Below are 25,455 nucleotides of genomic sequence, written 5' to 3' on the forward strand. Positions count from 1 at the left end.
GTTGTGATGGTCAGTTTCAAAGTTGATGAAGTCACTGCTTTAGAGGATACAAAGATAATTAATTAAAACTCTTCTCAAGGAACTTGAAATAACAGATTTTCTGTGCTCACTACTCAGTATGTATTTCTTTGTGTGTGGCTCAGAATTTCATGCCGGGGATGGTAATTCTAAGCCCTTTCTTGGGCAATTGTTCTATGTAGAAAACTGCCTGAGGAGGAGGGGAAGGAGGTGGAAGAGAAGGAGGTGGGAGAGGAGCGGGGGGGGGGGGGGGGGTGGGGGGTGGGGTGGGGGTGGGGGTTCTTGTTGTTATTTTGCCCAGTGATTATTTTAAAGTTATAGAAGATCCTATTTAGAGTATCTGTGTGTTTAAGATAGAGGTACTAATGTAAATGACCATTAATTAAAATACCTTTACCTTTTGCAAAGACTTGGAGCTGTATCCCAGGTTGGGGAAAATCTTGGCATTAATTAATGAACTTGGAAGTTGCCATAGTTCTTACGGCTTTTATATTGGGATTAAAAGTGAAAAGTTCCCTGTGTAGAATTAGTGATGGTCACCATTCCTTGCAATTTGTAGACAGCACTCCAATTCAGATAGCTTTTTCCTATTTGGAAGATTATATTGCTTTTAAAACTTTTCCAAAATGAGATAGATTCAGTTGATTATTTCTTCCTGCATCTCTGAACCTCACCTTTTTATAGCTCTCCTTCAGGAAACATATAATACTTAGTTTAAGCTCAAGAAGACCAGTTTAAATGGGAAGTAGTTTTATAGACTTGTCCTTCCTTCAAGTAATTGCTATTTCGTATTCTGAAGCTCTTCTCCCAGGGAGAGCAAAGCTTTGATCACCAGTGCTGGCTGTTTTGTGCTTTTGTTACTGTAGTTTCTCCCAGCCCCCACCAGTATTTATTTTACAACCTATAATACTATATGTTAGAGGTACTGCTTAATGGTTTGGTTCGTTGTTGTTGTTTATTTGTTTTTTATAAAATTACTGCTCTAGGACTGTTTTCAAGGAAGGAAGTTATTTCAGATTTAATGACTTTTATGTTCGGTTCATTTCTGCCTTTGTTGCTCGCTGTCTTGTAGAAGCAGCCAAATTCATTAGGGCAAATGTAGGCAGGTTATACTTGTTTGGGTGGATGTTCTTACAAATGCTCAGCACTGTAGTTACTAGTGTGGTGTTTCTTGAGATTCCTGGGTACTGGCAGTTAAAAGTCCCATGATCTTTTAATTGCAATTCTGTAATCTGTAAGGTTCTGAAAATCAAAAGATTTTTATTTTATTTGGTAGTTTGACTTGATCTGAACTAACTATTTGTTGCTTTATTTATCCCATTTAGTGTGAATTATCCATGCATTTCACTGTAAAGATGTTAATGTTTGGTTAATGCTGTTCATATCATTAACCCAGTATTATTATACATGCACACCTTAAAATCCAGAAAATTCAGGTTCTGAAATCTGGCCCAAAGGGTTTCTCATGAGGAGTTATAGGTCTGTACTACTCTTCTTGATGAACTTGTTGATTTTATTTCTTATGTATACCATCAGTCTCAGTGTGGAAATGGGAAAGTAGCCAGTATAGGGATAAGAACATGGGTTTTGAGATGAGACAGACCTGCCATAATAATCACCTCAGTCTCAGTTTTGTCCTCTGTAAAATGAGCCCAGTGATACTACTCTCAAATTTGATAGTAGTGATTAGATAATATTTTTTTGTTTTTTAGTTTATTTTTAATTGAAGAGATAACACTAATTCTTAATTAAAATCAAAATTAATTTCCTCATTTCTTCTTATAGTCTTATACTGGCAGGAGATTTTTTTAACTAAATATGTTATTTATACAATACCTTTTTAAAAATAACTGAGCAGGGTAGCAGTGCTTTCATTCCACCTGATGTGGAAAATCGTATTCACTTCGTCCTTTCTCCTATCTGTCTGTGGTTCCTAGGGGAGCACGTAACATCAAGGTTTAAAAACGAAGTGGAGCGGATGGGTTTTGATATGAACAATGCCTGGAGGATTTCCAACATCAATGAAAAGTACAGGTGAGTTGTATTTGATCCCTGTGGACTGTGTTTCATGGCCACTGCCTTTGCAAGAAACCCCAATTCTCATGTGGCAGAACATTTGAATTTAGACTTTTTCTTTGAAATGGAGTTTTATTTATTAAATCTAAATGCCTCATCTTCAGCGTACTTCTTGAGCCTTCTGTTCCCATTGCTATCACTGGAGTGGAAAGAGATCCTTACTTAGTAGGATCCTGGAACCTTCCTTTCTATCCCCTCCTATTCTTCCTGGCACATGCATGTCTAGATAATATTGTGCTTACCTGTAGACAGGGAGTTTCTGTTGTTCTCATCACTGCTTGGCATCACATTAGAGATAAGATTAGTGATCTCAGAAGCAGTGATAAAACACTTGGTTTTTACTGTAATTTTACTCCAGATCCTATGAAATAGGCTACCGTATTATTCTCTAATTTGTTGATCTAAAACTAATGTCACAGCTATGATCGCTTAACCATTAAATATTAATGTAACCATTATTAAATATTTCCCATTACCTATTTCCCTAAAAGGTATAAGAACTTTGGTAGGGGAGGGCAGTTAACTACTGTGATTTTGGTGATCCAAATTTCTATAAAACAAAAGAAAATTGTCCAGAATTTTAAAATTAACATATCCTCCTCTTAAGTTTCCCTGCAGCAATTGGAGGCCTTAATCACTCTGTTGTCCTTCCAGCTGCCTCAAATTATGATAGGTATTTTCCTGGACTGTTTGTGGGTAGCCACCGGAGCATTTCATTTTTTGTTGGAAAAACGACAGCTAATTACTACGCACAGCTCTTAACATGGACCTTGGCCAAGGAGGTGGTGTGAAGAATCAGGAGCTACAGACGTGTCATACCTTTGCCTGTTCTCAGTGACAAGTCAAATTAGAGAATTGAGGTGGAGAGAGGAGGGGGGTCCTCAGGGAGCCTGAGGCTGGCACAGGCTTTGCTCACATGTAACCCACCTTTCCTATACTGGAAACTGCTTATCTATAAGTGAGCAGCTCATACTTGCTGAAGAGCTGACTACTAGGTAATGTAATCCTTAGAGAACAAGGAATACAGTGATCAGAATATTGGGTGAAGTAAAACAAAACCTGAATTAAGCTAAGCTTGTTGAGAAAAAATTTTTGAGTTCAAAAGCTAGTGGTTTTCAGAAATCTCTTTTTAATATGGATTTAAAAAATTAACTTCTTTGAGTCCACTATTTCCACTTCAGAACCAGCCTTCAGGACATTGAAAAGTTCTTCATACTACAAAGGAAGAATAAGAGCCAAATTTACTCTTAAGTTTAAAAGAAGATAAAAGGAACAAGACTCATGGTTAGAGTGTTAATTTATAATCTGTGTCCTAGGTTATTTTTAGGAGTTTGTAGATAGGTATTAGGAAGTTTGTGGAGCTACTTTTGGTCAGTCTCCATTCTCCTGGTTAGGCTTTTGAATTTCTGATACTTAATCTGGAAATTGAGAATAAGAGAGAGAGATTTAGTCCAGAATGATCAGAACCCTCAATTACTAAGCAGTTTGTATTTTTCTGCCTCTTCCCCTAATGCATAGAGTAGGCTAGGGCATGGTGGTAGGGATGATGGTAGTGGAGGAGGAGGAGCAGTTTGTATATTTTTGGATTTGGATTAAATGTCTTACTGCCTTCACTATTGAGAAGGAATATTGGGTTTCCCAGAGAGAGACATGTCTTGTAAGTAAAAAACCTATCAGAAATAATGCTTTCTAGGGCACCAGCTTGACTAGTATGTGCCTACTAGTATTTTCCCTAATGAAAACAGCTTTTCTTATGCAACATGGTAAATCAACTATAATATAAAATAAAAGTTAAATTTAAAAAAGAGAAAAACAGCTTTTTTTCCCCTTGAGTGTAGTTTATTCTGAAGTATGTTTTATAGAAATTATGATTAATAGCATATTCACATTACTAACTTGGCTTAATGGAGCTACGATTATGTATGCAGATGGGGCTGACCCCGTAGTGCTCTATATACCAACGGCTGCACCTGTTACCTATAATTAGGACACCCTATTTGGTTCACATTAAAGAATATGTTAGTAATCCTATGAGGTCTCTGGAAACTTGAAATTGTGGGCTCTTGCCCTTCTTCTCATGTTTCCCTGAAAGACTGAGGGTCTGGTAGAGGTAACACAGACTTCCACCTCTGCAGTTGGACTGGGCATTTGTGCAGTTAGAAATGACCCACATATTGGTTACAACAGTTACAGTGGAGTAACTGCCTCTCAACTCCCCTTTTTACATTGATAGTTAAGATCGCCAGATTTCCAAAAGGCAGCATCAAGTGGAACAATCCAAGATAGTATCATTTGACATATACATAAGTAAACACTTAAGGCAACCCATTCTGCTGAGCAGGCCAAGACTCAGATAATGCTTCTCATTGCCTTTTAACTGGCTCTGGGGTAGCTTGATCGACATCCTTCTGCTGGCTCACTCATGTCTCTCCCTCTTCTCCCCTCCCTCTCTGTCTTCTTCCCTTCTCCCTCTTCCTCACCTTCCCTGTTAGGCTGTGTGGTAGCTATCCACAGGAGCTCATAGTGCCTGCTTGGATCACTGACAAAGAACTAGAAAGTGTCGCAAGCTTCAGGTCCTGGAAGCGCATCCCCGCCGTCGTCTACAGGTAAGTAAGCCTGGCCAGACCCAGCTTGGTTTGGTGCTGCTGCCCACTGCATATGGTCTGCTGCTTCTGTTGCTGCTAACCTGGGGGTGGTGGTTCAGGGAACTTTCCAGGTTATTCTGTACTTCCTTATTGCTGAAGCTGCTTGTCCAGTCATATACCAGTAATTCATCTGGAACACTACCTGATGATTCAGTTGACACTGAAAAGAAAATTTTAATAGAAAAGTGGCTGGACTTGCTATTTTAAGATCCTTCTGACATTCTGTGGGAAGATAATGTGCTCATTGCATTTAGCTTCAGATGTTGGCCCTTGGATTGAGAGAGATGAATCCTAGAAAGTAAGAATTGGGAGTGTAGATTTGAGTCATTTGTGATTGTCTTTGTGGTTGAAACTTTGACACATGGAAGAGGTCTGCTTTGAGAGGGAGCATTTAGGGAAGAAGGCTAGGGCTTGGCTGGATAGATGCTATCAGAGATCAAAGGCAGGAGAGTCAAGGGAGGCAAGTTCTAGAAGGGGGTGGTGGTGTGGTGACGAGCACAGGTTTTAGAATTCAGGTCTTCTCTCTGACACGCCTTGCTGTGGCACCTTGAGTAAGTCCCCTAACTGACCTCAGCCCGTTCCCAATTAGTAAAATGGGAATGATGTTCTTACTTCACAGGTATGCTGCGACATCTGAATGGAGCACTGGGCTTCCTAAGCAATGTCTGGAGTAGGTTGTATTCCTGAGGGCTGCTTTTATAATTCAGTGAATAGCTAGCTCAGTTCTCACAGAATCATGTTAAATTTTTAAGAAGTCATTCCCTCTTATTTTGGAACAGTTTCAGATGTCCTTGTAATATCACATTCTCCATTTCATTTTTCCAGTTTGCAGACATTATGGACTCTCCTTGAATTCGGGCCAAACCAGTGAGGTTTAGTTAGAAACTCATGCCAGGAGGCAGTCCATTGAAATACTGAGGTTGTAAGAAGGGGTTTATTTCCTTGTGGAATTCCCACTGAGGTAACCAGCTTGTTTAGTCCATGGAAGGCAGATTCTGATGCCCACCCTGAAGAGGGAGAGATGGAAAAGTACGTATTTGCTTCTGTCCCAGTGGAACCCATTAAGTTTTCAATCTCAATTTTCATCACCGTTGTTTTCAGACACTCCTAGAAAAGTAGGTCACCAAATTTACCTATCACTCAAGTGGTAAGGATGACACAGGAAAGCTGAAAGGATTAATGAGTCTTATCAGTGATTGGCCCAGCTCAAACAGGGAAAGCAGCCAGCTGCTGCTCTGCAGACAGCAGCTGTGTTAGATCAGCAGCCCTGGCATTTGTGAGGTTTGCTGACTTTGAGCATAAGGGGAAAGGATTCTCATTCTCAAAGTAAGGGTCTTTTGGTGAATTCTCCCTGTTGGTAGAGAGGCCTGAAAGTGTAGGCTGAAGAAAAACTTAAAGTAAACATGGGAAGCTTCTTTCCCCTTCCAAAGTTTTTTCCAGAGGGCATAAGTTTCCCTAGCTCAGGTGGCAGGATGCTTCTGAATCCAACATGTGTTTACTGAATGTAGTTGTCTATAAATTGCAGTAATGACTCCTGAGGTTGCTAGCAGCAGTTACTTGACAGCACCATGCTGAACCAGCACCTGATTAGTGCTTTCTCCTATGGTGATGAGAGAGTGCTTAATTGGATTTATTATTGAAGACAGAGATTGCTTTAACACAGAAAGATGGTACGAAGGGCGCCCATCTGTAGTGCAATTCACAGCTCTCCCCCTTTGTGCATTGAGTGTTAGAAACTTCTAGTCATTTAGGGAGTTGATTAATACTAACTTAGGGATAGTTTAAACATTTGTATCTTTCTATATAAAATTGAAGCATTTAGTGTTTAGTAGGGGACTCATACATTGGACATCTTAATTTTTATTTTTCCTTGTTCTATTTGTAAAATGATGGAAATGCTCTTTAGTGATTTTTAGCTGTAGTGTTTTCATTCTCTTTCATGCAATCTAAAGCATTTAGAAGACTGCAGAAAACTTCACTGCTTATTGCAGCAGTTCAGTTACAATCTAGCTATTATAATACTATGGCCCTTAGGGAATTCCCTGGCGGTCCAGCGGTTAGGTAGGACTCCTGCTTCCACTGCAGGGGACACAGGTTCGATCCCTGGTGGAGGAAGTAAGATCCTGCATGCCGTGTGGTGTGGCCAAAAAAAAAAAAATAATGTGGCCCTTAAAGCCCAAGACCCAGGCTGACGAGTGCCATCTACTGTTCCTCTCGAGCATTGCTGGGAAAGATTTCAGAAGAAAAGGATGTGCAGGAAAGGCCCTGCCAGCCTATCCTGTAAAGGGTTTGCTGTCAATCAGCTCATTGGTTACTCAGCACCTATTATTATATGCTAGGAGGCATTTTAAGAATCAGGGTTTATTTATAGTTTGGTGAGGTTTTATTTATAGTTTGGCTCCATTCAGCAGGTGACCCAATTGAATGTGTTGGCAATACACAAGTACTTTCCATTATTTGTCTCCTAATGAGGGAGGATTTAAAAACTACAAGCAAACTGATGGTTCCAGTGGAATTTGATTATTGCCAAATTTAATTTATTGCTTACGAGTTTTAGGATTAAAAACAAAAATCTTTCTCACGTTGTTCCTTGAACAAGATAAATAGATTCAATAGTCTGTTTTTTAAAAATCCATCTGTGCCCTACATGTGTTATATGTGTGTATGAATATGTGTTTAGAAACAATTTTGATGGGAGGAAAAGACATTGACAGTTCTCTCTAGGATATAGAATTGGGAGACATTAAAATTTTTTGCTTACTAGCTTTTCTACTCATTTATTTTTAAAGTGAACTGATTACCTCTATAACTTCTAAAAACAGCTTTATTGAGATGTCGCATACAATTCACCCTTTTTTTTTTTTTTTGCAAGGGCTTTCTCTAGTTGTGGCAAGTGGGGGCCACTCTTCATCACGGTGCGCGGGCCTCTCACTATCGCGGCCTCTCTTGTTGCGGAGCACAGGCTCCAGACGCGCAGGCTCAGTAGTTGTGGCTCACAGGCCTAGTCGCCCCGCGGCATGTGGGATCTTCCCAGACCAGGGCTCGAACCCGTGTCCCCTGCATTGGCAGGCAGACCCTCAACCACTGCGCCACCAGGGAAGCCCCACCCTTTTAATGTGTATAGCTCAGTGGTTTTTTTTTTTAGTGTATTCACAATGTTGTGCAACCATCACTACAATTGTTTTAGTACATTCTCACCACCACAAAAAGAAACGCCAGATCCATTAGTAGTCACTCCCCATTCCCTCCCCAAGCTCCTTAGCTTTGGATTATCAGTAAATCTACATTCTGTCTCTATAGATTTACCTATTCTGGACACTATATAAATGGAATCATAGTATGTGGTCTTTCATGACTCACTTCTTTCACTTAGGAGCAATAACATACTCAAGGTTCATCCGTGTTGTAACATGTATTAGAACTTGATTCCTTTTCATCACCAAATAATATTACCTTTATAACTTTTTAGTTGCTAAAATTGCCTAACTAAAATTCCTAATTAGGAAAAGCTTGGGTTTTAAGAGCATCTTAAGGTAGACTATGAGTATGATTTCTGGTCTTATTTCTTGATAAAGGATCTTATCAGAGTATGGCTTATTGATGTTTATGCTATTCATTTCCTTCTAATAGTTTACAGAAGGGTGGCTGGCTCATTGAGCTATCTGCCTATAGTAAGAGCAGTTGTGATTCATGAAATGTCAGGAGGTTTTGTAAAGCAGTCCACTACAGGCCAGGTAAGTATTTCAGTCCCACGTGTGGGATCTTGTTTTGAAAAGAATCCTCAAGCCAGCCCTAAGTGTACAGTTGCTACAGTGGGCCCTCAGAAGTCAGTGAGGAAACAAATGTTTGTCAGCATCTATTATGCTAGGATATTCAGGTGTAGTATTAAAAAGGAGAGATTAATGCTTCATTATTAAGTGTGGTATTTGTAGTTTATTTTTTACCTGATTTTCCAAAAATAAATTTAAATATTCAGGTATTTTCTTTATGAATATTTTTCTCTGACAATACACTTTTAAATACACTTTTATCATTTTGTTGGTTATTCTACAAAGGTCTCTAAAATGGTTTGATAATCAAGAAAGATGCAGATAGGTTTTGTTATTTTGTATTTTTAATTATTATTATTAATATTTTAAATATTTATTTATTTGGCTGTGCCGGGTCTTGTTTGTGGCATGCAGGCTCTTTTAGTTGCGGCATGTGGGATCTAGTTCCCTGACCAGGGATCGATCCCGGGCCCCCTGCATTGGGAGCATGGAGTCTTAACCACTGGACCACCAGGGAAGTCCCTTATTATTACTTATTTAGATTTTGTCCGCACTGCACAGCATGTGGGATCTTAGTTCCCTGACCAGGGATCGAATCCGTGTCCCTTGTAGTGGAAGTGTGGAGTCTCAACCACTGGACCGCCAGGGAAGTCCTGGGGTTTTGTTATTATTGTTGCTGTATAAGACTTCTGCCCTGAGAGGACTTGAAGCTAAACCATCACTTACCTGCAATCAAGCTGTTCATTAAGGCATTTAAAATCTACTATGTCACTTTCTGTATGAGCACAGAGCATCTGAATGGGGCCACTGGGATGGGTACAGTTGTTGTCTTGCTCCCCGCACAGGCACCAGAGCAATGGAGCTGTCATTGCCCGCTGTGGACAGCCGGAGGTCAGCTGGTGGGGCTGGCGAAATGCTGATGATGAGCACCTGGTGCAGTCAGTAGCCAAAGCTTGTGCCTCCGACTCCCGATCCAGTGGCAGCAAGCTGTCAACTAGGAACAGTCCCCGAGACTTCCCCAGTGCAGGAGACCTTTCTGATGTGGAGTTTGGTAAGGTGCTCCCTGGGCCTCTGGCAGCAGTTTTTATAGCATCTGAGAACCTTTTCTTGAAATGGCCTTCTTATAAGACACAGAATTTGTTTCATAGAAGAGAGAGAGTGAAGCGTCAGTTGATGGGATTGTTTGAGGAGTCATGGATCTTGGCAAAATCCAGAAGACCCTCTGTTTCAGACTTGGTTTAAGTGGACTAGAGTGTTTGTTGTCTTTCTTGCCATCGTGACAAGATGGAATATATATGTGATAGGGGACCTGCAGTGTCTCCAGACCATGGGGGGAAACACCAGGATTATGTTGTAGTCATTCTAGGACTACAGATGTAGAAATGTGGTATAGGAGATTGTAGGCAAAATAGAAAACAAACTAGAGAGAGAAGTCCTATTGTATTAATGTAGTTTGGGTTAGGTGGATTTCAGTTTTTTGGGTACTGTAATAAGTGCCTGTGGTTCTTATTTTGCAACAATTCTGGGAGAGACAGGTTCATTTAGTTTTTCCTTCCTGCTCCTGATGTCCCTAGATTCTTCTCTGTCAAATGCTTCAGGAGCAGAGAGTTTAGCTGTCCAACCACAGAAGCTTTTGATCTTGGATGCACGCTCCTATGCAGCAGCTGTGGCGAACCGAGCCAAAGGAGGAGGCTGTGAATGCCCAGGTGAGGTGCACAGTGCTTTCGTCCCTGACCCTCTGTCCCTGTGAGTCCACCCCATGCCCAGCTGGGTCTTAGTTCTCAATTTGAAGTGAATGGAAAGCCATGTTCCTCAACCTGTCTTGAGACAGCCAGAGCTCCTTCTTGGATTCTTAATACTGTATGCTCTTTTTAAGGGAGAAATGGAGGAGGGGGTGCAGTGAAACTAAAGAATCTTCCTTCCCTGTGCCAACTTTTAGGTGATAAGGAAAGTAAATCCTCTCCCATAATAAGGCCTGTTATGTTTGGAAGCTTCTTCTTTAGCAGCTCAATTTCTCAGCCTTCTAAAAGCTTTTTTTGTGTTTGACAGTGGGTATGCTCATTACTAGCCTCACAGAAAACTCCTCACATGACTTTTACTTAGAAAACATGGGGTAGAAATTGAAGCAGCAAATACAAAACTCTAGCAAAGTGCCTCAGTGCTGACCTATAACACCCCTACTGTTTGAACGCTGGCTTTCTCCAAGGAGGGACCTGTTAGGTGTCAGTTGTGTGCTGTTGGAGCAGGTAGAGGCACTGAGCTCCTTATTCAGATGAGAGCTAAGCTGGAATCTAAAAGCAGTTGTACCAAGGTGAAATTTGAATGCAGAAATGCATGGTTCTGCTAGGTTCTTTTCAAAGAGATTCCAGAGATGCAAGTTAGTAGAGGCCCAAGAAGTAAACCTGGGGTAAGATGGAAGTATACAGATCTTTCTTTAAAAAAAATAACAGCTTCTATTTTATATCAGTATCTTCTTCACAAATCTAACCTTCCTTTTTGAAAAGACAGCTAAAAATCAAGCACTGTTTTCCTCTCATAATAAAGGACTGGGCTAATAGGCATCAAAACATTGGCATTTCATTAGTCAGCAGCTACAGTGGGTTTGTTTTATAGCCAGTTTGCTCCTTTTAAATTTGGCCATTTGGACTTTAAATTCAACATATTTGTGTTCTCTTTGTTATTATTCTCTCCAGAGTATTACCCGAACTGTGAAGTTGTTTTTATGGGGATGGCAAATATTCATTCAATTCGGAGGAGTTTTCAGTCTCTGCGATTGCTGTGCACACAGATGCCAGATCCGGGAAAGTAAGACCTTGGCTTTGGCTTTAAGTTTGCACTGATTTTTTTTTTTTTTTTTAATGAGTTTGAAGGTGTCTTTCTATTTTTAGGTAAATTTCAGTTTAACTTTCAGAGTCCATGGTTATTCTCATTCCTGTGTTAGGAGCATGCAGCACAAAGGAGGAGCTGGAAGAAAAATCTAGCACTTTGAAAGGTTTAAAATGTGCAGCAAAGAACAGATCTCAGCCCTCAGAATGGAAACATTGCCTTCTTATTTTTCCTGGGCCCTCTTCCTTTTCTTCCACATGTTTTTGACTCAGAGTAACTTAATTCTTTGTTTTCTGACATCCTGTAGTGACACTTAACTTGCTATGAACTGGAATGTTTTACCATGAAGAGTAAAAATTTATTCATTATGTTCTGAAAAGGGTTAAACATTCTTTAAACTTGCCAGTAGGTCAGTTCCTTTTACATTTGCTTCTGATTTCTAAACTACCATCTTACTTACTAAGAACATTACCGTGATTTTTATTGCTTATTAAAAATGAATTTAATGAAATGACTAATGAAATGGCTGGCATTTGCTGTGAGGAAGGTGAAATAACACTCCTCCCCCCAAGGGAACTGTTTGAATACAAGATAAATTAGGAGGAATGCTCTGTAAAACAAATATGGACAGATAAATATTTAAAAGCCCCTGTTTTACTGTTTCAGGAAGCCAGCAATGGTGCCAGAGAAGACAGAATTTTCTCTGTTCTGGTGTTTGTGCTAGATCCCATAGCTGTTGCCCTGGGTTCTGTTCAGTAGATCTCATGATTGCATCAATTTTGCAGCATTGTTTGATTTATTAAATCAAATGGCTGCCTGAACCACTTGTACTAACTCCTGGTAGCAAATGATTCAATTCATCGCAGTTGCAATCAGTCCAGAGGGTAAAGCAGTTGTCCTTGGGGAAAAGCCTGACCGAAGAAATGAGATCGCTGCTCTGCTTTGGGGATTAGCAACTTGCATCTGCTATACATATTCAAAACTTAGCTAGCAGTACTCTTTCCTAAAGGGAGGGCATAGAAAGAGCCTGGCTGAGGATTCAGGAGATCTGCCACTAATTGACTGTGTGACTTAGGCCAGTGGCTTAATTCCTGTGGTTATCAGTTTTTCCTGTCTATAAAATAAAAGGGATAGAGTCAGTACTACCTGATCTCTAATATCTTCCATAAGTTAAAATTCTTTCTTAAAAAGCTGTTTTTTTAAACTCTGAGTCAAGAAGATGTAATTAGCCCTTGCTTGGTCCAAATGAATGTCAGGGAGGAGGGAGGTTGTAAAGGAAGAAGGAAATGCTTTGTCTGTATTTGGCAGCAAATCATAATGCAGTACTGAAGCTTCCCTTGTGGATAAAAAGAAGCTATGGCAGAGGCGGGACCAGCTTATAAGTGAGCCTCCTGACACTTGTTTGTGGCCGTAGAGGGCTACAGCATGCTTAGGTTGCTACCTCAACTTTTGAGAATAGGACAAGGGAGCCTGGAGTCTCAGCGCACCTCCTCCGTTGGCAGATTTTGGAGTGCAGCTTCTGTGTTAGGCATGGACGGAAGACACCAAGTGGTATGTAAGAATGATTCAGTCAGGTTCAAGAGAACCAGGTTCTCATTTACTGTTTCTCCAGGGGCCAGGAGATAGGTTAGTATTTGTTCTCCTAAGCCTCATCTTTTATTTTTTTTCAAGACTGTGTGAGGAATGAGAATAAATAATCAATCCACCAGCAAAAAATGTTTCTCAGGTATTTAGTAGGACATAGAAGGTCTTGAGATAGAATTTTTATCCACGATTTAAGAAGTAGGAACCTTCAGTGTGTGCTAGGCACTGCACAAGGAGGGTATAGCTGTGCCTGAGACACAGTGTCTGCCCACTGAGGAGTCAGAGTCTGGTTGGTAGAACAAGCAAATCCATGTGAAGCCAATGCTTATGCAGTACATTCTGGTGTGTGTTTGCCTGGAAAGACCCTCTCTTTGGACTATTCCAAAAATTCATACTCATTCCCCAAGGTTTAATAAGCCTTTATAGGCTAGTCTTGGCAAAAGCCTTCTCATAGTCCCCTGACAGAAGTATTTATTCTCTCCTCAAACTCAGAGTTTGAAGGATTAGACTGTGGTCTTAACTACAAATCTGATCACATTTTGGAGAAATTGGAGCTTTTTGGGGGGGTTGGGGAGTAGTATTCATGACTGGGCACAAGAAATAAAATGTCAACACAGTTAAAAAACCATTTGTTATCAGCTTGTGATTATTCCCAAGGGGCCATTCTTGGGATCTGATACTTCCTGAAGGCCTTTCAAAAAAAGGTTCTTTTAGATCCCTGCTGAATCCAGTCAGTACTAAGCCCAGAAACTGTGTAGCCACAGGCGTACTAATTTGTGTGAGTCTAAATCATTAGTGCGGGCCCATCCAGTTTTAATCCATAGACATTCAAGACTTGATCAGTGGTAGGTGTTGGGGTGTGGGTAGTAAGCAATGTTGTCTGCACTGTTGGATGTGGCATCTAGCTTGTATCTTATTACAGACATACTTATATTTGAGTTTTCTTTACCTTTTTTTTTGAGAACTTGCTGGGCAGAGTTGCTGATCATTAAATATAAATATTTTCTCTTTTCTATCTCAGAGTGGCTGTGTTTTTTGTTTTTTGTTTTTTTTTGGAGAAGATTCCAGGAAGAGCTACTTTTCTTATACTGGGTAGATATACCTATTATGGACTAAAAAATATTAAATATTAATTCTCTCTGGGAAATCAGCTATAAGATTTTTGGAACAAAAGGTGGCCCTGTTAATTACTGTCCTATTTCTAAGGCTCTCCTCTATTGCATGGTAGGGCTTGGGTCTCATCCTTGTACATGCTTTGTAAACAGAGATTTTCTGTTTGTTTTGGCAGTGTTTTATTTGGAAGGAAAAGTCTTTGGGAATTGCTTTTTAATATGACTGGTATTTGGCATGACCCAGTATATCATAAAAATCAGCATTTCCTATCCCCTTCTGTTTTATTTTTGTAGTTGGCTCTCAGCTCTTGAAAGTACAAAATGGCTCCATCACCTGTCTGTGCTTCTGAAGTCAGCACTTCTGGTAGTGCATGCTGTGGATCGTGATCAACGACCAGTGCTAGCACACTGCTCGGATGGCTGGGACCGCACCCCCCAGATTGTGGCATTGGCTAAGCTCTTGCTGGACCCTTATTACCGAACCATAGAGGTAGGATTTGACACTTTAGGATGAGTGGGGGAAACCTTGGAGGGTTTTATGATCAGTTTTGATTGAGGTGGCTAGGTCCAGTGAAAGTGAAATTTCTTTAGTTTTGAATCATTGCTCCTTTATCTTGAGCTAAATTGTTGTGGTACGTACCACAGTGCTTGTGCCTCTTAAAAGGGGGTAGATTGTGGATAACAAGGTATTGAGAATACAGACATGTTTTCCTTTGCAGAGTATCTACTTGGATACCCCAGGAAAGTGGGGCTTCTATAGAAGGATCTTGACATGCTTATTATGGTAATGGGTCTGTATATCACCACAATGTTCTGTGGAGAAAGAACCCTATTGTGAAATAATCACCTATTGGGTTAAAGATATAAGAAAAACCATAAAGGTCCCCTAAAATATATGTAAATCTGGGATGGGGAAAGATTTTACAAACATGACTTTGTAAGGATACCATGAAAGATAGAAATTAAAAAATAAAAAAGAAATTAAGTGGGAAAAAAGTATGACTTTTTTATAGTGAATGAAGGGCTAAAAATATAAATAGTCTCAACAAAGACTTAGATAAATGCTTAGTTACCACCCTTTTGATGATTATGGAATGGAGTTGAGGGAATTGGGAAACTGCCCTAAGCCTGTGTCCCATCCTTTGGCCGTGGGGCTGGGTTAGGGGCTCCTGGTGGGCTTAGTGGGAGGGTGTTAAAAGGGATCACTGTTGGTGACATTAGGCTCAGGACAGTTATAGTTTGGATAGACAAGCACAAATGGGTCTCTCGTGGGTGCTTCCCCGCAGGGTTTCCAGGTCCTCGTGGAGATGGAGTGGCTGGATTTTGGCCACAAGTTTGCTGACCGGTGTGGTCATGGGGAGAACTCGGATGATCTGAACGAGCGTTGTCCAGTGTTTTTACAGTGGCTTGACTGTGTTCATCAGCTTCAGAGGCAATTTCCGTGCTCTTTTGAGTTCAATGAAGCATTCCTTGTGAGTTTGGGCTTGTGATTCTTCGTTTTGGGGACCTTCTAAATTCATAGGGGGTATCAATGCAAATGTTAGTGGGCCAGTTTTCACATGAAACTGCATCTTTTCTAGAATTTGAGGGGCCATTCTTCCATTTTTAATTAAAAAACAATAGTAATAAACAGGTGTTTATTTAGTGAATCCATGTGTACTAAGTTTACATAAACTTTGAGTTCTTCTAAACATAACTTTTAAAATGGACAGAAGCACTAAACAGTAGTTAGAAATAGAAACAATAGATTTTCATCTGCTCCCTCCAGTCCATCTACCAACCCCCCTGCGTCTGTTCCACACTCTCTGCTCCCTGTCCTTTGAAGGAGGATGTACTATCCTTGCCCTCTTCCAGCCCCTCCTCCACTTGTGCACCAGCTTCCACCCCCCTCCTTTGCTCAGCTTCATGGCTTCAGCATTTCTCCTCCCTGCCCTCTGCGTCAGCCTATTTTCCTTTTTACCAGATCATTGCCATCAGCATACAAGCATGGTATAGTGCCTCCTATTTCATCAAAATCGTTTCTGGGTCCTGCATCCCCCTCTGGCTATTATCTCATTTTTCATACCTCATTTCTTCACAGCAGAGCTCCTCAAGTCTTGACACTTACTCTCTCAAACGCTTCTCCTCCCATTCTCTTTTAAACCTGGCCCAGTCAGGTGTTCACTCCACCACTTTACCAGAGCTGCTCTTGTTAAGGTCACCAGTGACCTTCACATTTCTAATCCAGTGATCAGTTTTCAATCACCCTTCTTTTTTTTAATTGCAGTATAAGTGATAGATAACATTATATTAGTTTCAGGTGTACAACAGTGATTTGATATTTGTATATATTGCTAAAAGATTACCACAAAATTCTAGTTAACATCTGTTACCATACATAGTTACAAAGTTTTTTTCTTGTGATGAGAACTTTTAAGATGTCCTCTCCTGGCAACCTTCAAATATACAGTACAGTATTACTAACTTACAGTCACCCTGCTGTACATCACATCCCACGACTTACTTATTTTATAACTGGAAGTTTGTACCTTTTGACTGCCTTCATCTTCTTTGATCCATCATTAAAATTTGGCACAATTTAATCACTCCTTTCTTCAAACACTTTCTTCAGTTGACTTCCAGCACACACTCTTAGTTCTCCTCCGTTTCACCAGCTGGTCCTTTCTGTCTCCTTTGCTGGTTCCTCCTTCCCTCCTAACTTGTGAATGCTGGGAGTGCCCCAGGGCTCAGCCTCCTTCTCTAGGGATTTCATCCAGTTTGTTGGCTTTAATTGCTCTCTCTGATTCCCACATGTATACGTCTTCAGCTCAGATCTCTCTCTCCACTTAACTCCAGGCTCCAGGCTCTCATCCACTTGTGACTACTCAGTATCTCCACTTGGATGTCTTAATGGTATTTCAGACTTAACATGTTCAGAACTTAGTTGTTGATTTCCATGTGTCTCCACCCCAAAACTGATCTTCCAGAAGTCTTCCATCTCACCAAATGGCAACTCAAACCTTCGATTCATTTAGGGCAGAAACTTTTATGTCATCCTCAACTCTCCTTTCTTTCATATTCCATATTCAGTCTGTCAGCAGATTCTGCAGCTCTGCTTTAAAAATATATCTAAAACCTGATAACTTATTGCTACCTGTGCTGTTCCCAGCACTAGTCTAAGCCACCACATCTGCTGTCCCAATTCCCGAGTCAGTCTAGCAGCCTGAGGGATCCTTCTAAAACGTGATACAGACCGTATCATTCCTCTGTCAAGAAACTTCCAATGACTCTGCTTTTCACACAGAATAAAAGTCACAGTCCTTAAAATGGCCTGCAAGGCCCTCCTGCAAGTCCTCCAAGGCTCTCTCCACAGTCCTTAAAATGGCCTGCAAGCCTGTCCAGGCTCATTTCCTCCCATCCTCCGCCTCATGCAATGTCTGTCAGTTCCTCAGAAGTTGCAATCCTGTGCTCACCTCAAGGCCATTGTGCTGGCGGTTGCCTCTGCCTGGAGCAGCCTCCTCTCCCAGCTGGTATGATCTGCTCTCTCACTTCCATCAGGTCTCTAGAGGCCAGTGAGCCTTCTCACGCTGCCCTGCATGTGCTCTGGCCCTCTTACCCTGCCTTATTGTTGTCCATAGCACTGGTCACCCCTCCCCCCACAGCCAGAGCGAGCTCTACCAGGGCAGGAGAGCCGTCTTCTCACTGTTGCCTGTCCAGCACCCACAGAAACATTTGGGGGTATGTGAGATGCTCAGTAGCAACTTGCTGAATGAAAAGCTGTTTAGAAGTTCAGACTTGGGTTGCACACTGACCTGCTCCTATGTCCAGTTTATATGGGTAGCTGTTAACTTGGGACCTTGGAGACTGTTTACAAGGGAGACCAAGAGGATGGGGGTGCCAACACCCTGTCTTTGTTGTTTTGACTTAGGAGTGATGGTGGCTGGGGTTATGAGGAGTCTGCGATTGGGTGGCTTGCTTGGGTCCCCCCCCCATCCTTACCAAGCGTGAACTGAAGTGCACATCAGGGGTGTCGGGGAAGGTGGCTTAGCTGGGCTGACCTTCCCCCAGAAAATGGTGTACCCATTGCTTGATTTTGCCTCATATTGGACTCCCATAGGTGAAACTGGTGCAGCATACCTATTCCTGCCTCTTTGGAACATTCCTGTGCAACAACGCCAAGGAGAGAGGGGAAAAACATACTCAGGAACGGACATGTTCTGTGTGGTCGCTGCTTCGGGCGGGCAACAAGGCTTTCAAAAACCTACTGTATTCCTCTCAGTCAGAAGCCGTATGTATTCTTTAGTCTTTTCTCCCTCATCAGCAGAATGAATTTGGGGATGGGGACATATGGGATCTTTTTTGAGAAGTGACTGTTTTCTCGAAGGCATCTCAGTTGTCTCTGGATGGAGTAGTTGCATTTTTTCCCAACCACTCTGTCCTAAGAAAGGCCTGTTTTCTGGTTATTCTGCCCTGCTTCTGACTGCTCTTTGTTCAGGGTGGTTTGATTTAACAAACATCTCTACTTTGCCACTCTAGACATGAATCTTTTCTGGCACCTCTGCCAGAGCTTAACTTATTTCTAGCATGTTCTGTCTAACAAGTGGAGGAGGCACTTAAGTTGTTCCCTGGACGCCCCTGATAGCTCAGAAGGAGGTGCAGGCCCCCAGCACCCTTCCAGTGTCAACAGGCAATGATACCCATTGCAGCATCTGTCTCAGCAGAAAACTGTGTGTGACACCAGCAGTGTGTCTGTGTGATCCTCTGCTCACATGGAGAACTGGCAGGCCCCTTAAGACTTTGTTCCTCAAAGGAACACTTTCTGTTAAGCAGAGAAAAGGAGGCACTTATATCTGTGCATTGGTACACAGTAATGTACACAGTAATGTTCCTTTTGTCAGAATGCATCTTAAATTCTAAAGTCACAAGGAGGCTAATCAGAGGTTTTATTGATTTGCTGGACTATTAATTAATAAACCTCTTACTACAGTTAAGTAGTCCAAGGAAAGATTGAAGCTAGCTGCTTCTCTGTCTCCTGTGCCTGCTGGGGAAGTAACAGTACAGAAGAAAATTCCCTCCTTTTAACTTGATTAATTTAGATGATCCTATAAAACAGGTTTGACAGTGTGTTCTGAAGCCAAGCTTTTGTACTAGGGAACTATCACCATCTAGCAGAATGACTCATTTTCTTGCGCAGTAAAAGCAACAAATTAGGTTGAGAAAAGCCAGTCATTCAATAAAGGTGACCTAAGAAACAACTAATGAGAAATGGATTTAAAGAATTTTTTTTAGATCTTCATTCCCACGGAGGCTGTCAGGTGAAAAATGTCCCGTCTACCCACCACCCCCCGTGATAGAGCTGCATCCACTCATGCTAATGCCCCTTGGAGATTGTGCAGGACTGCTGGGCGTTCCTGCTTGGTGCTTGCTTCTTCACTCTCATTTCTAGACATTTCTAACAGACTTGTTGGAAGTTGTTTAAACCTGTGTCCACCGCTCTCTCTTCAGGTGCTGTACCCTGTGTGCCACGTGCGTAACCTGATGCTGTGGAGTGCAGTGTACCTGCCCTGCCCATCCCCGTCCACCCCCGTGGACGACAGCTGTGCACTGTACCCAGCCCCTGGCACCAGCCCTGATGATCCACCTCTGAGTCGGTGAGCCTGGGGCTGATGCCAAGACTGCAGGTCCTTTGTGGGTGTACTCCCGTGTTGGGATGCATCCAGGGATGGTTGGAGATCATGACATTGTCTGGTTCCACACATCTTTCTTAGATCTCTGAAGTTTTCTTAGGGAAGGTATAAGGGTTTTGGGCTATGAGGCTGTAAGAGCCTTGTTTCCTGAAGAGTACTGGGCCCTGTTGCTACATCACTCTCTTGCATGCACCAAGCAGTTTCTCAGTGATGGAGCATATCCTCTGGGTTCCTTGTGACCCTCTGGCTTGAGTTTCAGCCACTGCTCTGTGCTCCTGCCTCCCTGCTGTGACTTGCTGTCCTGGGCTTGAAAGGCAGATGCCGTCAGATGATAGACAGTCTGGCTTTGAGACCTATGAATTAGCTTTACTGAATGCAGACTGATGAATAATAATTTAAAATATTGTAATATCAGAAGATCAGCAGTGCTACTTTCCTCTGCCACTAATTGAGAAACACAGCAGTATCATGAAGAATATCTTTTTAAAATAGCATTTGCTATTGGCTTATTTGTATGTGTTGGGCATGAGGTAGGGATGGTGCCAGAGGAATAGAAGTACTCGTCCTGGAGCTCTGCCTTCCTGCAGTCTGAGCCTTACTCCAGATGCGCCATGGCTCCTTGAGTAGCCGTAATGGAGCCGTTTATGAAATGACTGCCTCTTAAAACCTGTTGTCTCCTACTTCCCTGTGAACAACCTCATATTCTCATTTCCCCCAAACTCCTTCCTTTAGGCTACCAAAGACTAGATCATTTGACAATCTGACCACAGCCTGCGAGAACACAGTGCCTCTAGCCAGCCGGCGCAGCAGTGACCCAAGCCTGAATGAGAAGTGGCAGGAGCACCGTCGCTCGCTGGAACTGAGCACTCTGGCTGGTCCTGGAGAGGAGCTTCTGGATCCTGACAGCCTGGGGAAGCCAGCCAAAGTGCTGGGTGGCGCCGAGCTGTCTGTTGCAGCTGGAGTAGCTGAGGGGCAGATGGAGAATATCCTGCAAGAGGCCACCAAAGAGGAGAGTGGGGTAGAGGAGCCTGCCCACAGGGGGATGCAGGAGGTCAAAGAGGAGGCTCTTTTAGAAGAGGGGAGCAGGGGGAAGACCCCTGAGCTCCCAGCCATTGTGCTTCATCAAGAGCCAGAACTGGGTGATGCTGCTCTAAGGAGCCATCCAGGCACCAGCCTTCTTGTGCTCTCACAGGGTATTCCTGAGCAGCAGGGTGGGCACAGTATTCTCCCCAGTTCTCTCCAGGAGCCCCCCCGGGGAGAGGATGCCCAGGAGGTCCCTGTGGAACAGTCTCGAATAGGACCTATCACACAGGACAGGGAGGAAGCAGTCCTTCCAATCTCAGTAGATGTAAAAGTTGGCTCTGGTACCTCACAGTCAAGTTCTCTGTCCTCCCAAGTTTCATTTGAGACCAGAGGACCAAACGCGGATAGTTCCATGGACATGTTAGTGGAAGATAAAGTGAAGTCAGAAAGTGGTCCCCAAGGCCATGATAAACCTTGCTTACCTGCCAGGGTAAGCAGTGGCAGGTTCAGTGGCAAGGAGGAGCTTCCTCAAGCCATGGAGCCCAGGCCTTCAGAGAGGAGCCTGGCTGAGAGGCCCCAAGTGGGATCTCTGGTGTATAGGACTTCCCCCAGCAGCACCCAGAGCCCAGCGCATTCTCCTTGTGCCTTGCCTTTAGCCGAATGTAAAGAGGGGCTTGTGTGCAATGGTGCTCCAGAGACTGAAAATAAGGCCTCAGAGCAGCCCCCAGGGCATAGTACCCTCCAGAAGTACCCTACCCCCAATGGGCACTGCGCCAATGGGGAGACTGGTAGGAGCAAGGACTCACTGAGCCGCCAGCTGTCTGCCACAAGCTGCAGCTCTGCCCACTTACACTCGAGGAACTTGCACCACAAGTGGCTGCACAGCCACTCGGGGAGGGCGTCTGCAACTGGCAGCCCTGACCAGCCTTCCCGCAGCCACCTGGACGACGACGGCATGCCTGTGTACACGGACACTATCCAACAGCGCCTCCGTCAGATTGAGTCGGGCCACCAGCAGGAAGTGGAGACCTTGAAGAAACAAGTCCAGGAGCTGAGGAGTCGCCTGGAGAGCCAGTACCTGACCAGCTCCCTACGCTTCAATGGGGACTTTGGGGATGAAGTGGTAAGTACACCATGGTGCCTCCATAGCTGCACAAGGAGACAGGGCACACTGAGCCGGGGCGCCCTTTGTACAGATTTCTGAAAGAACTGGAAAGTTCCAGAATTGAGAGAGGCTGGAGATCAGCCTCAGCCAGGTGATTGGCAGTGTTCTTTTTCTTTCCTGTCTTGCTTACTTTCCACAAGTATCCTGTCTAGACAGAATAAGGAAGAGAGTTAGCACTCACTATGTGGTTGGTCAGTTCTCTTTGGAGAGAGGATCATGCCTTGAGAAAAGCGTGAACTTCTGGGCAGAATAACATTTGTAGGGCAATGTCAAATATTCCTGTGAAATCATAGTGCCTATACTACCCCAGTAGCTAGGGAACAATTAGCCGCTGCACCCTACCCCCCAACCCCCAAACATAACATGGGCTGTAGCTGTGAAGGTTTAGTTCTTTTTAAACAGATATTTGTACCTACCCTGCGGCAGGTGATGGCAGTAGAAATGGGGAGAGGTAGCACTGTTGGGAGTTAGCACTGATGGAGCCTGGTGACCGGAGTGGTGGTACCTGAGGGGAGGTTCTCAAGGAGGCAGTCTCGACGTGATTAAGGACAAGTGTGAGTCTGGCTCTGAAGCAGTCAGCGTACATTAAAGGCGGGCTTGTCCAATGACTTTCAATTCAAACTGACTTGTTTTTTCCTTTATACTAATGATGGTTTCTCATTTTCCCAAAGAGTCCTTCAGAGAAAGGAGGACATGCCCAAAGCACTCAGTTTCAACACACACATGTAAGTGGCAGGGTTGGATTGACAGGCCCCCTGGAGCAGCTGACACTGAGTTCCCACTTCATCCTGGTCATTTCTGCCCTACTCACTTCCTGGAACCCGAGGCCTATCTTTCCACGCCAGAATCCCTGCACATAACCTTAGATCTGTGTATCTCTCTTCCAGCTGAGCTCAGCTCTGTCTCTGAACCTGCTCAACCCAATTCTTGATGGCTGAGGCACCTAGAGATTCAGCAGCCCTAACACCCAGGCCTGCCCAAAGTCCCCAGTGCTCCCTTCTTTGCCAAGCCCTTTCTTCTTCTGGGAGGAGACCAGGTTCATTCTGTTCAGCTGTGTTTGTTTGCCAACAGACTTCAATTCCTGACTCGGAAAGCATTCTGGATCAGAACTGTTTGTCTCGCTGCAGCACAGAGATTTTCTCTGAAGCCAGCTGGGAGCAGGTGGATAAACAGGACACGGAGGTACAGGCTCAGCCCCTGTTCTGAGTGCCACCCATGCAACTGTTTTGCAGTTCTTCTCTACCCCCATCATCCATTCCCCCTGCCCCTGGCTAAGGAATGACCACACAGCACACTTAGCCTTGAGCCTCTCTGAATCTCAGCACCTATGAATTCCCATCAAGCCTAGAATTTCTCAGCAAGGGAGATGCAGCAGGCCAGCCCTCTCTCCTCATTGCCTCTATGAACTGGAGCCTTGCCAGCTCTCATAGCGACCCAGGGTGCTATTGCCTGCCACTTGATCTCAGGGGAGTTTGGAGTCCCCTCCAGGGAAATGATTTGGACGCCTTTCTTGTACTGCTGACATCAGACCTGATGGGCTGGTGCCACTGGAGCCAGTGTGGTCCTTGTGACTCTTGCTGCCCCCAGCATGGCTCTGTTGGCTCCGGCTGGATGGCCCATCTCCTGTCACTAACCTGGCCTCATCCGTTTTACAGATGACCCGTTGGCTCCCTGACCATCTGGCCGCCCACTGCTATGCATGCGACAGCGCCTTCTGGCTTGCCAGCAGGAAGCACCACTGCAGGTGCCACTGGGAGGGTGTGGTGGGGTGGGTGGGGGTGTAGAGGCTGAGGTTTGGTCCACAGAGCCTGCAGATTTGAAAGATGCAGGCAGCTGGCTGGCAGTGTTCTGAGGCAGACCCCAGGGTCTACAGGACCCTGACTCACCTTTTGTGCCTCTGAAATTGGTGTTTGCAGAACTGCACTGGGTGTCTTTCTTCCATTTTAGAGTGATCGTGAGTAAGTTTTGAAAATGATGTCCCTTTTTTATTTTGCTTCCTGGATTGGTGGAGCAACTGCCGCCACCACCCACACCGCCATTTCTTATTCCTAGAATACAATTTCTTCCCATTCATCACAGCTGCTGTGAGCAAAGACATTTTTCCTGCTGTGGGCAGGGAACTTCGTTTTCCTACTCCTTACCCCCGCTCCCTGACCACATACTTATTGGTTGGAGGACTGGTGGGAATAGCTTAGGGTATAGTCTTCAATCCATAAGGCTCCTGACTTCTTTCTTCCTTCTGGGTTGGGGTAGTGAGTGGCTAGGGATGCTTTGCCCCAGCTGGGGTGGTGACTGGAGGATGTTCAGTGTTCTTGGGGTAGGACTTTTATCTGAACTGTGACATAGCCCACCCACATGAATGGACCTGGATTGAAAATGGAACCACCTCTTCGTCTAGTGATGATGCTTCTAGGACTGTATATCTCCCCACCCTCACCCCAAGCCCAAATGTCTTTAGTTGGCTTCTTCTCTGAGCTCTTTCTCCCCTCCTTGCAGGGACATTGACCGTGTTGATCAAACGTGGTGAGCATTTGCAACAACCTGTCTGTGATTTCTGCACAACTACAGTAACTTCTCCACACTAACGCTACCATTTCCCCCTCTCTGCACTCATTGGGATGAAGCTTGGGGCAGGAGTGCAGGCAGGCAAGCAGGTGGGCTTGGGTGGGGTGGGGGGATCACAGCAGCTGGCTGAGGAGACCATTACAGCTGAGTCAGGTTCCAGCCGTGGTTGCCCCTGCTGACTGCATAGGTCAGCCGAGCCATTTTGCCTATGGCAAGAAGCGGTGCTTCAGCAGGGGCTGGTCTTGTGGAATAGCCAGTTGAGGGGTTTTAGAGCTATTTTGTTTGGGTCAGTCATTCACTTAGATGCCAGAATGATGCTTGTGACTTTCAAGTCAAACAGCATGACTGCTTTTTTTTTTTTTTTTAAAAAAAAAAAAGAAAAAGAGCCCAGGACTGAACAGAGGTGGTCTTTCCAGAGAACTGTTAGCATTGAAGACTTAAGGGAAGACTCCACTTAGGGTCTATCAGGATCCCCTGAAAGAAGTCAGATAGAAAAGCTTAACTCATCAAATTCATGTCAGGCCTTTAAGGTGAATTCCAGAAGGTATGTTAAATAAATGTACACATCTAGAAATAGATTTAGGTAATTTTTCTCTGTAACCACAGTTGTTGCTGACTCATGCTTTTCAGAAACAGAGTTGTGAAGTACTCACTGCATTCTAGAAGATGAAGTCTTGTGTTTGTTTTAATTCTGTCTTTCCATTGCTCCTTGTCTAGCCTTTTCCTTTTGCCGGTGGTGTTTTGTTGCCAAAGGGTATTCAGTATTCTCTCTTCTGTGCTTAAGTGGTCCTTAATCCAGCAGTGGGTTTCCTTTCTGAGGAGCATAAATGAAAAAGTAGTGAGTGATGCTAAGGAGGAGGATTTCCTTTTAGATGCTTGCCCCAAGTCTTTGGCGGGCTGCATCAGACTCTTCGGAGTCTCCTATTCTAGGGCCTCCCCAGAGTGGGGTGGGGTTGTAAGGTGAGCAGAAACTCATCCTCTGCCAGTTCCCTTTCCTGGTAGTGT

At 43.7% G+C, this 25,455-nt stretch overlaps 1 protein-coding gene and 1 long non-coding RNA gene across 14 annotated transcripts in view; one reads left to right on the forward strand and one right to left on the reverse strand.

Annotated features, from left to right (window-relative positions):
- MTMR3 (myotubularin related protein 3) overlaps positions 1-25,455 on the forward strand; it is a 133,527-nt gene that overhangs the window by 105,041 nt on the left and 3,031 nt on the right. For 6 of the 13 annotated variants that reach the window (XM_061170237.1, XM_061170236.1, XM_061170248.1 and 3 more), the window contains 13 exons: positions 1,956-2,052; positions 4,587-4,700; positions 9,355-9,560; positions 10,084-10,215; positions 11,203-11,314; positions 14,326-14,521; positions 15,318-15,503; positions 18,128-18,298; positions 19,516-19,661; positions 20,430-21,843; positions 22,957-23,067; positions 23,541-23,629; positions 24,382-24,408. In XM_061170237.1, the coding sequence (XP_061026220.1) occupies positions 1,956-2,052; positions 4,587-4,700; positions 9,355-9,560; positions 10,084-10,215; positions 11,203-11,314; positions 14,326-14,521; positions 15,318-15,503; positions 18,128-18,298; positions 19,516-19,661; positions 20,430-21,843; positions 22,957-23,067; positions 23,541-23,629; positions 24,382-24,408 (3,001 nt within the window). The other 7 variants (XM_061170240.1, XM_061170241.1, XM_061170242.1 and 4 more) reach the window with 7 other exon arrangements.
- The window catches only part of LOC133075840 (uncharacterized), a 47,238-nt gene continuing 46,458 nt past the window's right edge, over positions 24,676-25,455 (reverse strand). The window contains exons 4-5 of the long non-coding RNA XR_009697410.1: positions 25,104-25,264; positions 24,676-24,924 (exon numbers count right to left, since the gene is read on the reverse strand). This is a non-coding gene — a long non-coding RNA (uncharacterized LOC133075840). The remainder of the gene's footprint in view (positions 24,925-25,103; positions 25,265-25,455) is intronic.

The sequence above is a fragment of the Eubalaena glacialis genome, chromosome 15 (assembly GCF_028564815.1).
Source record: "Eubalaena glacialis isolate mEubGla1 chromosome 15, mEubGla1.1.hap2.+ XY, whole genome shotgun sequence".
NCBI lineage: Eukaryota > Metazoa > Chordata > Mammalia > Artiodactyla > Balaenidae > Eubalaena > Eubalaena glacialis.